This window comes from Astatotilapia calliptera, chromosome 1 (genome assembly GCF_900246225.1).
Source record: "Astatotilapia calliptera chromosome 1, fAstCal1.2, whole genome shotgun sequence".
Classification (NCBI taxonomy): Eukaryota; Metazoa; Chordata; class Actinopteri; order Cichliformes; family Cichlidae; genus Astatotilapia; species Astatotilapia calliptera.
The window spans coordinates 1773855-1789022 of NC_039302.1; the positions used below are offsets into that span (position 1 = coordinate 1773855).

At 39.1% G+C, this 15168-nt stretch overlaps 1 protein-coding gene across 4 annotated transcripts in view; it reads right to left on the reverse strand.

The window, feature by feature from the left end:
• Positions 1-783: 783 nt before the first annotated feature.
• LOC113034360 (multiple epidermal growth factor-like domains protein 11) overlaps positions 784-15168 on the reverse strand; it is a 193523-nt gene continuing 179138 nt past the window's right edge. For 3 of the 4 annotated variants that reach the window (XM_026189023.1, XM_026188964.1, XM_026188884.1), the window contains exons 22-25: positions 14058-14127; positions 10574-10627; positions 7752-7970; positions 784-2795 (exon numbers count right to left, since the gene is read on the reverse strand). In XM_026189023.1, coding sequence (XP_026044808.1) covers positions 2590-2795; positions 7752-7970; positions 10574-10627; positions 14058-14127 — 549 coding nt within the window. In that variant the 3' untranslated portion in view covers positions 784-2589. The remainder of the gene's footprint in view (positions 2796-7751; positions 7971-10573; positions 10628-14057; positions 14128-15168) is intronic. The other variant, XM_026189116.1, reaches the window with a different exon arrangement.

Below are 15168 nucleotides of genomic sequence, written 5' to 3' on the forward strand. Positions count from 1 at the left end.
AACCACAGGAATTGGTCTGTCCACCCACAGAACTACTATTCTGTATGGTCTCTCAGGAGCTGTGTGATGTCTCCTGTGGACCCCAAGTAGCCTTAGTGATGGAAATGATGGTATGATTATTCCTCACTAAGTACTCTGATCTAATAGGATAATCAAAAGATTCCCACTGACAGTTCCAGGATTTGTAATGTGGATAGCAGGATAAACTGAAGCAAATAAACAATAAACACAATGTGATTAAAATAGATCTGCAAATCATGCCATTAGAATAAATTACTACTAATAATTCAAATCTGGCCAATTACACCTTCAACTTTTATTAAAACCCAGCAATTCATTATCTTCCACCTACCATAGGCCAACAGGCAGCATTCACCCTGGACAGGTCGCCAGTCTAAGCTAACACAGACAGACAGACAACCAGAATTTGGGAATTTAGAATTAAAATAACCCAGCTCCACTAACTGCATGTCTTTGGATTGTGTGAGGAAGATGGAGTACCCAGAGAGAACCCATGTAATAACAGGAAGAACATGCAAACTCCACACAAGAAGACCAGATGGTGGATATGAACTCATTGGGCAGGCGTGCGGCCCCCTATTAAGACCTGATTAGCAAACGGAATCATTTTTACAGGAAAAGGAGGACTCCCAAACTTCTGGGTAAACATTAAACATTAAAAACAGAAACATTCCACCACATGACTGCAGCTTTATATCTCTGGATGAAAGGTGAAAACAGAGTTTGTTTGTTTTTTAAAATCAACATATGACACCACTCTCCTGAGCTGTCATGACTTTATTCATTTCAGGGTTTTCAAAAACAAAAAAACAAACACACACCCTCCCCCCCAAAAATGTAAGCAGCACTACATACACCTATACACATGAACTATTGTTTGGATCAAACATATCAAACCACTAAAAAAAACAAGATAAATCAGAGCAAATAGAACAAAAACAGGAAACCAAATCATTGGGATAGCAAACTGTACACATAAGATTGTCAACATGTCCTCTTATTGCTGTTTGCTACAGCCGAACTTTAGTTGCTTCAGACCCTTTTACTTTTGCGCACTTTGTAAATGCAAATTTATGATGAAACAATGTATTTGTAAGACAAAATAAAAATGTATTTGTGAATCCTTAATTCATTCCTTTGTGTAAGCAGTTGGTCTTCATGAGTTTCAGCCAGTTAAAAGCCTGGTTTAAGTCTTCAGCTTGTTTTAGTTAACTGGTTGGGTTAAAATAACATTAGTTGAACTCATTCAAACATTTCTAAGCATTAGGTGATGAATAAATATAACTGAAAATCTATCATTTCATCAATTATAGTGTAAATCTATAATCTGTAAAAAAGGAGAGCAGTCTGAATATTTAAAGTGATTGTATGTCTATCATTTTAAAGTTACTGCTACGTTGCATAACACATTTTTGTCAGAGCTACATGAAAACACATTTAATTGTGTTTAGTAACAAAACTCTAGCGACTCTACAATAAAATCAGGGAAGGGGGAAGTTGCCTACAGAACTGTTATAACCACAACTTCCAACCTAAAATATATTTATATTTCCAAGAAGTATGTTCCAAATGGCATGTCCACAGTAGCATGGCAATTATCAGCAAAAGAGCTTAGCCATCTGACCATGATCACAATAAAAGCCAAAGAATAAGGGTATTCCTCACTAACCATTATGCCCTGAATCACCTTTTTACATGCATGTATAATAAGCTCAACATAAAGAAAAAAAATTACAACTATAATCACGAGGTGTACAGTAAGTGTACATCAAATACACCACTTTGTCTACAGTACATACAAAAAATAACGTTTCTGAGCAAAAACATGAACCCCAGCAGGATCTTTAAATATGTAAACACGAAATAAGAAACAGTGTGTATAAAATACTATACAGGTGCTGTAAGTCTGAAGATACTCCAGTTATCTTTTTTTCTGTCCTTTTCTCAGTCCTTTTTTCTGGGGAAATAAAAGGATAGAGAGCCTTTTCTTCGGAGGAGTCCATTGGATTTCTTTCCCACAGCACAACCGTAATGCCCACATGATGTTCATTTGGACCTAACATGCTAGTAAATAAAGTAGTCTTTGCAGATGTACAGTGGGCCTCAGTCCTTTCTTTGGCACAGCCATTGCAGTCTTTACGTGAGCAAGTCAGTTTCTTTTTTGACATTCATCTTCTGAGTCGAGATGTCTCAAAAACCGCTGAAACGAGTATATTTATGTGTATATGTACTTGTATTACCCCGCTGCTGGCAATTTTGGTGTGAAAATAAGAATATAAAGATGTACTGGTGACTGACACAAAACAGCTCAGACTGGTTGGTTGGTATATCATAGTAAAATGTCAAACAGCCGTCTAGCAGTCTGGACACTGCAAAACAAAAAGAAAAACAAACAAAACAAACAAATAAAATGCTACTTAGAAAATAAATAAGTAAGTATTAGTCCCAGCAACACATTTTCTCCATCCTTTAAATATCAACCTGTATTTACTCATCAGTGTCAAAACACTTTCTACTTTCATACTTCAGTTTCTTAGTTCTGAGTGCACTGGATCCTGTTGGGGGGCCCTAGAGCAGGGAACTGGTGGGGCTGCCGGGCAGTGGGGGACTGCAGCTGTTCAGGGTGAGGCTGTGGCTGTGGGAGGGGCTGGGGCGCATTGGCAGCAGGTCGTAGTGGCTCGGGATGTGGCTGTTCCTGGGGAGGTCGTATGGGTTCTGAGGGTAACTGGGAACCACTGCAGCACCACTTGCCGGCACAATACTTATGGTTGGTTCTGGGGGAACAAAAACCAAGAGAGTGGGTCTTTTATTTCATTTATATAATTTACACAATCCGGTTGTTCAGTCTGACGTCACTAGCCGTGTCTGGGTCTAAACTCCGCTGCAGGTCCATATATCAAACGATCACTCAGCATTACTGAGAGTTGAAAAACTGTCTAAAGTCTTTCATCTTTAATAAAATGATCAGCGTTCTGCTCTACCAGGTGTAACAATTGAGTTTAACATCCAGGCATCCATGAAAACGGAATTTATGACATTTAACGGAGTTAGAAGTTAGCAGGGAGTTAGCTCGCTAGCTTCTATCTAAATACAATATAGCATGTCCTGACTGCGGGGTTTTGGAAACAAATTAAAACGTACAGCTCTGTTATCACTTCCAGCATAAATGAAGACAGAAAACTAAACAGCAGTGACGTTTGTAGGGTTACTGAAGTTGGGCTAGCTGGTATATAATGATGTGCTACGTGACCGCTAGCGACACAGCTATGTTAGCATAATATAAACAAGCTAACTTTTTTTCCACTGGATAAAAGTTAACGTGAGTGTTCTCGGTGGTCAGGAACAAATGTAATCGCATGGCAGGATGCTGTAAAAGGACCAAACTTCAGCCAGGAGAACAACTGAGATAATCCATCCACAATACGAGGTTAGTCATTCATATACTGCTGCATGGGCTGGGCTGTAGTTACATCCTAAGGTTTTAAAAACTGAGCTTAAATAAATGATTAGCGGTAATAAAAGCCGAGGGAGGTCAACAGTGATCACTGACTGTTTTAGGAGCTTTTTGAGATCAAATAGAAGAAAATACAAAACATTAAACATGTTAACAACACAAAAGCCATATTAAACGCAGACTACTTTAACCTACTACTTTAACTTTAACCTTAGTTAAAACCATAAATTTTCACTGTTATGCCGATGACACCCAGCTCTACCTTTCTTCTAAACCCAATTCATCCCTCCCACCTACCTCCCTCTCAGACTGTCTTATTGAGATTAGATCCTGGTTCTCCTCCAATTTCCTCAAACTTAACAGTAATAAAACTGAAGTTTTACTTGTTGGTTCACCATCTATCTTAACCAAATCCCACAGCTTTTCCATTAACGTTGAAAATTCTCCCACCCTCCCCTCCCCTCAGGTTAAGAGTTTGGGTGTCATACTTGATAATACTCTTTCATTCCAGTCTCACATTAATTACATAACCCGGTCTGCTTACTTCCATTTACGTAATATTCACCGACTCCGTCCCTTCCTTACTCCCCATGCTCCTGCCATCCTTGTCCATAGTCTTATTACGTCCCGTATTGATTACTGTAATTCCCTCCTATTTGGTCTCCCTAAAAGGTCCCTTCATAAACTCCAACTTCTTCAAAATTCTGCAGCTTGGATTATAACCCGTACTCCGTTAAGTGCTCATATTACCCCAGTTCTTCAGCAGCTTCACTGGTTGCCCATAGAAGCCAGGATAAATTTTAAAATCTTACTTCTTACATACAAGTGTATCCATAAATCTGCTCCTTCATATTTGTGTGACCTGCTCCATATCACCACTGTTTCCCGCCCTCTTAGATCATCATCTGCTATTCATCTTTCTGTTCCATCCTCGCACCTTATTACTATGGGGAACAGAGCTTTCAGTCGCTCTGCTCCTCGGCTCTGGAACTCTCTTCCTCCTGCACTAAGAAATATTGACTCCCTCTCCGTATTTAAGACACAGCTCAAAACACATCTGTTTAAACTGGCTTATTCGCTTTAATGCTGATTTTATCTGTTGTCACGCTCTGTTTTGTAATTTTAACTTATTTTATGTATTTTATGACTATTGTTCCTTTTATTAATTGTGTGTTTTGTAAGGTGACCTTGGGTTTCTGAAAGGCGCCCTCAAATAAAATGTATTATTATTATTATTATTATTACTTTAGGCCCGGAATTAGGATTCGTCGCGTCATCACTGAACAACCAGATACAATGCTGTTGTCAACAAAGAAAATAAGTTTTCTTCTGCCTTATTTCAATCAAGTCCAAACTTAGTAAAATGTACTACAGGCATCAAATTCAAACACTTGAACCACAGAGTGTCATAATTCTGTGATAATGTCATGATCCCCCTGGTGTCTGGCCCCATTCCAGATTGCTTGAAAACAGCCAGTGTCTTTCCTTGTTAGATCCCACTGTTTTTATAATTATAGACCAATTTCCAAACTCCTGTTTATTTTCAAAATCCTTGAGAAAGTTGTTGTTCTTCAGCTCCTTCAAATTATTGTAGGAAACATCTTTGATAAATTCTCTTGTGGTTACAGATAAAACCACAGCACTAAAACAGCTTTACTGAAAATGATATTGTAATGCACTCAGATAAAGGTGAGCATTCCATTCAAGTTCTGCTCGACTGATCTGTAGCCTTTGATACTGTTGATCAAGCTACTTATTAACAGACTACAAAACTGGGTTGGCACCACTGGTACTGCCCTCAGATGGTTTTCTTCATACTTATCAAACAGATACTTCAGAATTTCTATTAATCAGTGTATGCATTCATCTGTACTGCTTGCATGTGGAGTCCCCCAGGGCTCAATCCTTGGACCAATTCAGTTTTTTTTAATATATGTTACTCCTGGGCCATCTCATTAATGGGTTTAGTTTAATGTAGATGACACACGGTTTTGACATACCCTTCTGTCAAACCCAACAACCTTAACAGCTTCCCCTGCCTCAACAAACGTTTCTCTGCCATTACTAATTGGATATGCTCTAACTTCCTCCATCGCAATTCTGGTAAAACTGAGGTTCTAGCACACGGCCAAGACACATTCTCCAAGGAGGTTAGTCAGTACATTAGCCCATGCAATCCTCCATAACCACAACTGTGCATTAATGTACAAGGATTACCTATAAGTCTGCTGATTGCTGATTGGTTGGCAAGTGGGCTGGAAAAGGGAAGGGAGCAAAAGTGAAGATCACTAGGAGCAAAAAAACTTCAAAAATAAAAATATGTCTGTGAAGGTTCTCAGTCATCCAGGTCATCGTAGTCAAAGGAGCTTGCAAAGAAAAGCGTCTGGACTTCTTTAAGTTACTTGAAGACGTTTCACCTCTCATCCGAGAAGCTTCTTCAGTTCTAAGGTTAAATGGTGGAGAGTCCCAGATATAAACCTAGTGGGAGTTTCCCCCCACAGAGGGACAAAGGACCCCCTGATGATCCTCTAATCGCCTGAGCCAAGGTGTGAAACTGGGTGTGGGTCCCAATCAGCCAGAGTTTCGGGTGAACTCGTTGTGAAACCTGGCCCCACCTTATCATGCGAATTCCTTAAAAATACTTGAAAGCACATGGTTCAGTTCCACCTGCTGAACTATACATTTTTCTGTGATCTAGTTTTATTAGTGTAGTGCGGTGACTCGTACAGAAAGGATAGCAAAGATGCTGTTTGTTGGGCTGCAAGATTCTAATTAAGCAATGAAAAAAATGGCAATACTCACTATGTTTTAATAGACTTCTCTGGACTGAATCATACGTGTTATTAACCTCTGTCTCTCTTCCACAGCATGTCTTTATCCTGTCTTCCTTCTCTCACCCCAACCAGTCACAGCAGATGCCCCCCCCCTCCCTGAGCCTGGTTCTGCTGGAGGTTTCTTCCTGTTAAAAGGGAGTTTTTCCTTCCCACTGTCGCCAAAGTGCTTGCTCATAGGGGGTCATATGATTGTTGGGTTTTGTCTGTATATATTATTGTAGGGTCTACCTTTTGGAGATTAAGTATTGGAATTTCAGTAGCGGGACCACACCTCCAAACACGCTCCTTCCGGTTCTCATCTCTATAGGTTCCCCCAGTTCTGCGAGCTGTTCATTCTCGTTTACGTGCCCCGCCTTCCGTCCCTCCTTTTTTTCAATTCTTTAACTTCTTCACTTCTATTTAGTACATGGGGATCTGCCAGGCCCGGGAGCCGTCACCAGTCCCCTTCAAGGCCTTGAAACCGCCGCTCGATTCATGTTCAAGCATTCACCTTTATCTACTAAAACCTAAATCGAGGACGTGGGCCCAGCTAGTGAAACAATATAAAGTGCCTTGTGGTGACTGTTGTGATTTGACGCTATATAAATAAAATTGAATTGAACTGAATTGAATTGACTGACAACCTGACATGACATCAGATGCTGTAGGCTAAATTTTTGCTTAGTGTGCCTTTCACTCAACAGATATCTACACTTACAGACCACGTCATCAGTTACACCATCCCAGTCCTGGGCTGGACCCTTTGCCTTAAAATGGCTTAAATTCTCTGTGTATAGCTTTAAGAAGCTGCTGAAAAGGTAAATTTTAACATAACAGCGTGACATCGTTACATACCATGCTTTCTCTACATCAACTCTGTCTATCTAACATTGCCTCTGCATTGCCAATGCTGCTTCTCCACTTTATTCATCAATGATTGTGCTTTCCACATGATAAGAAAGGCCAGATGCAGCTTATAACTTGTGCTTTCTCCAATACTCTCTGCTGTCATCTCTCTGTTTCTTCTTCTGTCCACCTCTGCATTCTCTGTATTTTTCTCTCAAGATTTCAACTGGAATCTCCACTGTTCTAGCCAACAGAGTGGTCAGCTTCAGGGCAATCAGCTATTCTCTGAACTAAACAATGAGCGCAGCCTAATGTTGTTGCACTGCAGTCCATTGTCTAAAAGAAAAAAGTATTCCCAAAGGAAAAGACAAAGCAAAACTAGGGGGAAAAATCAAGAAAAAGAACAAGAGTAAGTTAAAAAATACCTGCAACAGGATGCACACAGGCTGAAACATGAGCACATATTGGACATAGGCAGGCTGCGTGGTTTGAACAATGGTAAAGTGGTCCAAAGGGCCGTAGGTCTGACCAGAAAATATCCCCCACACTAGTACACTGCCTAAAAATGTTCTTATTAACCGAAAACAGGAGACAAATGTAAAACACTGCAAATGTACCCATGTTGTAGACATTCTTGGCAGGCACAGTGGTGGTTGTAGTCGTACTGATGATGGCAGCAGAACAGCAGTGTGCCGTGTGTTCATGGTGTGCTGGTGATTTCATCTCCACGTAGCTGCTCTCTGAGTGCTTACATAGGCTGGGATTGTCGGTTATGGTGGCGTACGGGTTTTCACTGTTGAGGGAACAGGTGCTGGACAACGAACTCTTCACATAGTCTAAGGAAAGAGTGAGACACAGAGTGTTTAATCTTGTGTGGTATGACATTATTCAATGCTTAATTAATTAAAAAATAAAAAAAAAGCTTCTTCAAAAAGCTGTTTTTAAAAAAAAAAATCATTTTTGATGATTTTAACCCAGCAGCACTCCAGCTTTTCATAAAATGATTTTTTGTGTGTGTGTCAAATCAGAAAGACGACTCTCTGCAGCTATTTCCTGCATCCCTGGTCATTATTTTAGTTACCATAGTGACCAAATTCTCCTTGGATAACTGATCACATCATGTACTGTTAAAAGAAAATGAGACACTTCACAGTGGTAAACACGTCTCTGTCACAACCTTTTTGATATATGTGTTGCTGCCATCAAATAAAAATGCTGCAATATTTTTCTTATAATATTATTTTATTTTTCAGTTTAATATTTGATATTTTTTTCCTAGGTTCTACTGTGAATAATATATTGATTTCTTAGATTTGAAACTCATTCTATTTTGATTTACACTCTATATAGTGTCAGCTTTTTGGAATTCAGATGGTAAAAATATTAATTTGCATAAGAAAAACACTTTAATTTTTAAATTGCCATTGCTTAGGTTGCATTTCAAGACATTAGATGGCTGGAAATGTCCTAGTCTAATCCATGCAGGTATTCTGTTCACCTTTTTGCTCAGTGTAAAGTAACTGAAGAGGGAAACAGACCAGAGTCAAACTCTAAAATGAGAAGCTGAGTGTGCCTGTATGGAGCTGTGCATCTCCTCTATAGCAACAGAGTGAGAGACGTTCAGTCCTTTTTAAAGCAATGAAAACATGTGTTAAGTAGGAGCGACAAAGAATTTAAAATAATCTGTATTCCTCTCTAAAATCAATACATATTCTGTGTAGTCTTTTAGTTGGATTTGTTGTAAAGAACAAAAAAGCTGAGGAGTTTTCCTTTAGGAAACATGGATGTTAGAGTCTGCATTGGAACACTTGACACCAAAGATTACATTTTAACACCAACATCAGCACTCAAGGGCAGCTGAGGTTAAAACCTGCAGATAAAGGAAATGTAAATCAAGGCACAAAGAGAGCATTCAGTTATAGAGAAGGAGAATTCTGTTTCCAAGGGGAGTTTTGGGGCTGATGAGGGTTAAAGCAGGAGGATGACTCCAGCAGGGAGGAAAAAAACACAGTGAGAAGAGACGTTGGGTTCACCCTGCAAAGACACAAACACATCTATGAGCACAGGCTGGAAAGGATCAAGAGGAACAGTGACAGTGGTAGTAAAGTAACACCACCTGTGTGGCATGCTGCACCTTTTTCTTCATCTACATGAAATCACACTCTGCACTGCGAGCAGCTCTGCGAGGCTGCAACTAAAGTGGTCAGACATCAGACGTTTTCCTATATTTGAATTTTTATCATTCTCGCAGGAATGATAAAAATAAAGATGTTAGCTTTATACTGTTGTTGCAGGGGTGGATGCTGATGGACAGCACTTGTGAGTCCAAAGTTCAGGTTCAGTTTCTGAATGTTTTATTTTCAAATCTCGGCTCTCGTCTAACTCACAGAAGAGACGACACCAGCTGCTGTTCAATTTTCTTTTTTGTCTTTTCCCTAAAACAAATATTTCATACAACTTAAAATCGCAACAATAAAAGCACATGCCTACACCTCACCACTCTATGAGCCCTGAAGGTGTCCTGTGTTATCAGACCCCAGATGGTAGCAGCAGATCTTTAGGGCCTGAAGTGATCAGAAGCCTCCAGAGATCTGACTAGAGCTTTCCTGCACATGACATTGTGGTTTTCTACTTGTCCTTCTCTATAGTGCTTTGATAGATATTAAGGGCAAGAAAAAATGGTTGCCTATTGCCTGTTGCTGGGCCGTGTCACGTTTGAAAACAGGACGGTGCAGTGTTACATCCTGGTCTAGGGGTACTGGAACGCAACATAAGGTTTATAAGGAAAATGACCCTCATCCCCAAAACCATACCCAGAAGCTGATTTACAAGTGAAAGGTGGTTTATTGTGTCTAAACTGAAGCTTAACTTAACTTAAGCTTCAGTTTAGACACATCAGCTTCTCGGTACGGTGTTGGGGACCAGGGCGGGGTCATTTTCCTTATAAACCTTATGTTGTGTTCCAGTACCCCTAGACCAGGGAGTAACATGCAGTGAACAAAGTATTAGTTATTACTAATAGGGGGTGTGGTAAAAGGCACGCCTTGTGGTGAAAACCTTTTGGAGTAGGTAACTATAAAGCATTTCTTTAACTCCACAAGAGCTGGCATTCTGGAAAGATCCAGAGCCTTACAATTTATACATATCAGAGTTGCTGCCTTTCATGTTTCAAACACATCAACTTAAAGAAATAACTGTTCACTTGGAACTTGATCTAACATAAGATAAGATGATGATGTGCTAGATGATTGGCACATAAAAGGGTCATTTTAAACTGGACTTCCTGTAGAATCAGTATAATCAGCAGGTCTCCTGTTGTGTCACATGCAGTTTGGATATTTCAGCACAAGCCACAAGAAGCTGGGGTTTTAAATGCAAGAGAAACGGTCACTAGCTAACTGTTCCTGTCAGGTGACGAGAGCCCTGTGTGGCACAGTACCTCTGTAGCGTGGCTCCATGTGGTAGCTGTAACGTTGATTAATGCAGTAAACACCTGCACAAAGAAAAGAAAGACCACGAGATTTATATGATTATCATAAAGAACATTGCTAAAATCCTCTTAAAAATCTATTTATACGCATGAAATTTTTATAGTTCTTGACATTTTAGATGCTCTATAAATGTACAGGGAGTGCAGAATTATTAGGCAAGTTGTATTTTTGAGGAATAATTTTATTATTGAACAACAACCATGTTCTCAATGAACCCAAAAAACTCATTAATATCAAAGCTGAATGTTTTTGGAAGTAGTTTTTAGTTTGTTTTTAGTTTTAGCTATTTTAGGGGGATATCTGTGTGCAGGTGACTATTACTGTGCATAATTATTAGGCAACTTAACAAAAAACAAATATATACCCATTTCAATGATTTATTTTTACCAGTGAAACCAATATAACATCTCCACATTCACAAATATACATTTCTGACATTCAAAAACAAAACAAAAACAAATCAGCGACCAATATAGCCACCTTTCTTTGCAAGGACACTCAAAAGCCTGCCATCCATGGATTCTGTCAGTGTTTTGATCTGTTCACCATCAACATTGCGTGCAGCAGCAACCACAGCCTCCCAGACACTGTTCAGAGAGGTGTACTGTTTTCCCTCCTTGTAAATCTCACATTTGATGATGGACCACAGGTACAAAGATATTTCACATTTTGAAACCTGTTTAACATATTGACACATTTTAGAAAATCTGCTGAAAGATTCAGCGGAGAAATCTCCAAAAAAGAATATTCAATAATCATGATCTTTGATGGTTTAGAAAGCACTGCATTAAAACATCAATCACTGCTCAGAAATACTTCTGATACTTATTATTGGTGAACATCAACGCATTCATAAATACAAGCTAAAATTCTACCAAATGCCAAAAATGCCAGCATGGATAATTAGAGGCTGTGTGGTGAATCAAAAATCCTAAATACTTGGAAATCAGTGACACCATAAAAAGAGCAAAGGGAATGTCTGTCTTATCAGCACAGATTTGATCACTGTCCATGAGCTTATGTAGAGTCCATTTGTGCACATCGCATGGGAAACTTTCACCTTCCATGGCAAATGATACTTAAGTGTAAACTTGGTTCATATTGGAGCAACAAACAAACAAACAGGCTTTAATCAGTTTACTCAGATTTGCTTCTACAGCATCCTGATGACATCATGTGGCAATCAATGTCTTTATTTTTGTCACCAACAATTTTTATTTATTTCATTTTAAACTTCAATAACAGAACTTAAGGATAACTAAATAAATAAATAGTTTAAAAAACAAACAAACAAAAACAAAAAAAAACCAAAACAAAGGGAAGTTATCCTATTCTTTCTTCGCACACCAATCCCCACACCACCACCCTGTCATTACTCCTGTTCTTCAAGTTACAGAAAGCCAGCTTGTAAAGGGGACCAAATACAATCATATTGATGCAATTTGTCTAATAAACCATAAGTCACTTTTTCGTAAGACGCCAACTTAGCCATTGTCTTTAGCCACTCTTCATAGGGAGGGGGACTCTTTTTCCGCCAATGTCTTAGCAGCACCTGTTTGGCCGTAGTAAGAGCCAGAATAATCCATCTTTTTGTATAACTGGAAAAATCTCCATCAGAAAGTTCTGTGGTTATACCAAGTATGGACAGTTTTGGTGAGATACCAAATCTCCTTTTTAGAACACTGAAAATTACCTTCATTATATTTTCCCACCAATCCTGAAGTGCCGAACAGCTCCATAAGATACGTAAAATCGAAGTGTTTTGACCATCACATCTCCAACATTCGTCCGTAGAGGCCAGGTTCCATTTATACAATTGTTGCAGTGTTCGATGCCACCTATGGACTATCTTAAGTTGAATAAATCTACTGCCTGTTTCTTTATACGTAGTACTAACATTTTGAAAACATGAATCCCGTTCAACTGAAGATATGTCCAATGCCATGTCCTGGGCCCAGTAGCACTTAACTTTAAGGAGAGGGTCAGCTGACCGTTCTTGCAATAAGTGATAAATCTTTGCGGTGATGCCTTTACCCAAGGATGATCTTGAGAGCAGGACTTCCACAGGGCCGCCCACAGGACAACTCAAGGGGGTTCCCAGCCACTTCGATAATGAACTATGTATTTGGACATATCTGCAGAATTGATTACGCTTCAACTTATATAACTCCACAATTTTATCAAAGCTTAAAAAACATTTAGTCCCACAGTCAAATAAATCTGATGCATTAAGGATGCCTGCTTTACGCCACTGTAGCCAGTCAACCGATGTCCCTCCAATTAGAATTCTTTTATTCCCTCATAAGGTTGCCGAAGGTGATTTAATAATGTCCCAGCGACCTGCCCTATGTAATTTACACCACAATATCTTTGCATTTGCAATTATAGGATATGGGACCAGATGGGTTTAACTGGCGCAGTAGGTAACCAAGCTCTAAGTTGTTTCACGTTCATCACCCAATAATACCATTGGAAATTAGGCAATGAAAAACCTCCTGGTTTTGCACTCGCTTGAAGTTTCTTAATACTTAAACGATGCGGTGAGCTACCCCAAAGAAAGTGCCGGATCAAAAAGTCCAGATCTTGGAAATACTTATCTGGAATGTGTAATGGAATATTGGATAAAATATAAAAGATCATGGGTGCAGTCATCATCTTAATACAACTAATTTTACCCCATATTGTGAGACGCACTCTGGACCATCTACCAAATTCCATTTTTATTCTTTCAAACATTGGCTCCATATTTGCTCGAACCATCTTAGTGTAATCCGAGGGAATTTGTATCCCCAAATACCTCAAACCATTCACGGACCACCGAAACTCCCGCTGTTTAAATAAAGTATGGGGGCAGTGTCCTGACATAGGCATTGCCTCTGATTTATCCCAGTTGAGGCGATACCCTGAAAGCAGCATAAAGCTTTCTATACATTCTAATAGAGCTGGAATTAACTTCCCAGGCTGGGTCATAAGTAACAACATATCATCTGCATATAATAGAAGCTTATGTTGACTATTACCCATCGAAATTCCAAATATATTTACATTATTTCTCAGTTTTTGTGCCAGAGGCTCTATAGCAATTAGAAAGAGCCCAGGGCTAAGGGGACAGCCCTGTCTTGTGGATCTCTGTAAAAGGAATAGGTCTGATATGAGCCCATTCGTCAATACTCGCACTGAAGGCGAATCACATAATATCTTTATCCACCTGATGAAATTATCACTAAAACCAAACTTTTCTAATGTCTTAAACAGATAATCCTTCTCAACACAATCAAAAGCTTTTGCAGCATCCAGCGACAGGGCCACTGTTGGATATACTGAGTCATATACATAATTTTGCAAATTAACCAACCGCCTAATATTATCTGAACTCAACTGGCTAAGAACAGTGGGTCATAAAACGAGGCTGAAGGTGCAGAAAAGACTGACCGAGCTCACTGAGGTTGCAGTAGGCGCCCCACTCTGGAGCGCTGTTCCTGTGTTGCTTCTTTGTCTTCATCTGGAAATTTCACAAAGACACATTAAAGGTAAAAAACAAACAAGACATCTTCTTAAAGAATGTTTCAGAAAAACTGTCTCGATCTTAAAAATGAACACTTCTATCAGCTGTAGACAGGATGATGTAACAGGGTACAAACATTCGAATTCAGCTGTAAATCAGTGTGTTGAGAGTATATACTGTAGAGTGAAATGGGTTTGTTTTTGAAGAAAATAAATTTAAAAAGAAAGTCCTTTTTTTCTTGAAGGGAACCATAAATGTGGAACAGCAAAAACTCATATAGTCCTGTGTGAAAATTAAGCACACGACCCATGACTCAATAGCCTGAAGAACCACTCTTAGCAGAAATAACGCAGTAAGCGTCTTCTGTATGATTTTATCAGTCTGTCACATCCCTGTGGGGGGATTTCGTCCCACTCGTCTTTGCAAAACTGCTTTAAATTATTGAGGTTTGCAGGCATTTGTTATGCACAGCATAAGATCCTTCCACAGCATTTCAATCAGGTTGGTGTTTGGACTTCCTGCAGCTTTTCTGGTATGCTTGAGTAACGGGGTTTTGACTGTTGGACAGATGGCTTCACATTTCACTCTAGTACACATACTTTGTATATGTTGGGTTCTTTCTATTTTTATTTTCTTCAGCAGTTTGCACAGTCTGACCTTGGGACCAGCAAAGTGCTTTTGATTTTATAGAGGTGATCACATTTGACTGGATATGATGCTGTTGTGCTTTCTTTCTGTTGTATCAGCTTTTTAGAGTTTGACAGTAAGATCTGTACTGAGGGCAATTTAGTTCAGGTGGGATTAAAAACGTCACATTAAGCTGGAGTTTCTTAGACTGAGATGTGGCAAAGGAAAGAAAAAGACAAAACAAATTGCACTGAAAATTTGGTCACCAATAAAAAGTTAAATCTTTATGGATTAACACTGGGTTGCTTTTTTCCCCTTAATAAATGAAATGATCATTTAAAAACTGCATTTTTATTTACTCAGCTTATCTTTGTCTATGATTAAAATGTGTGACAAATATCCAAAAAGTAA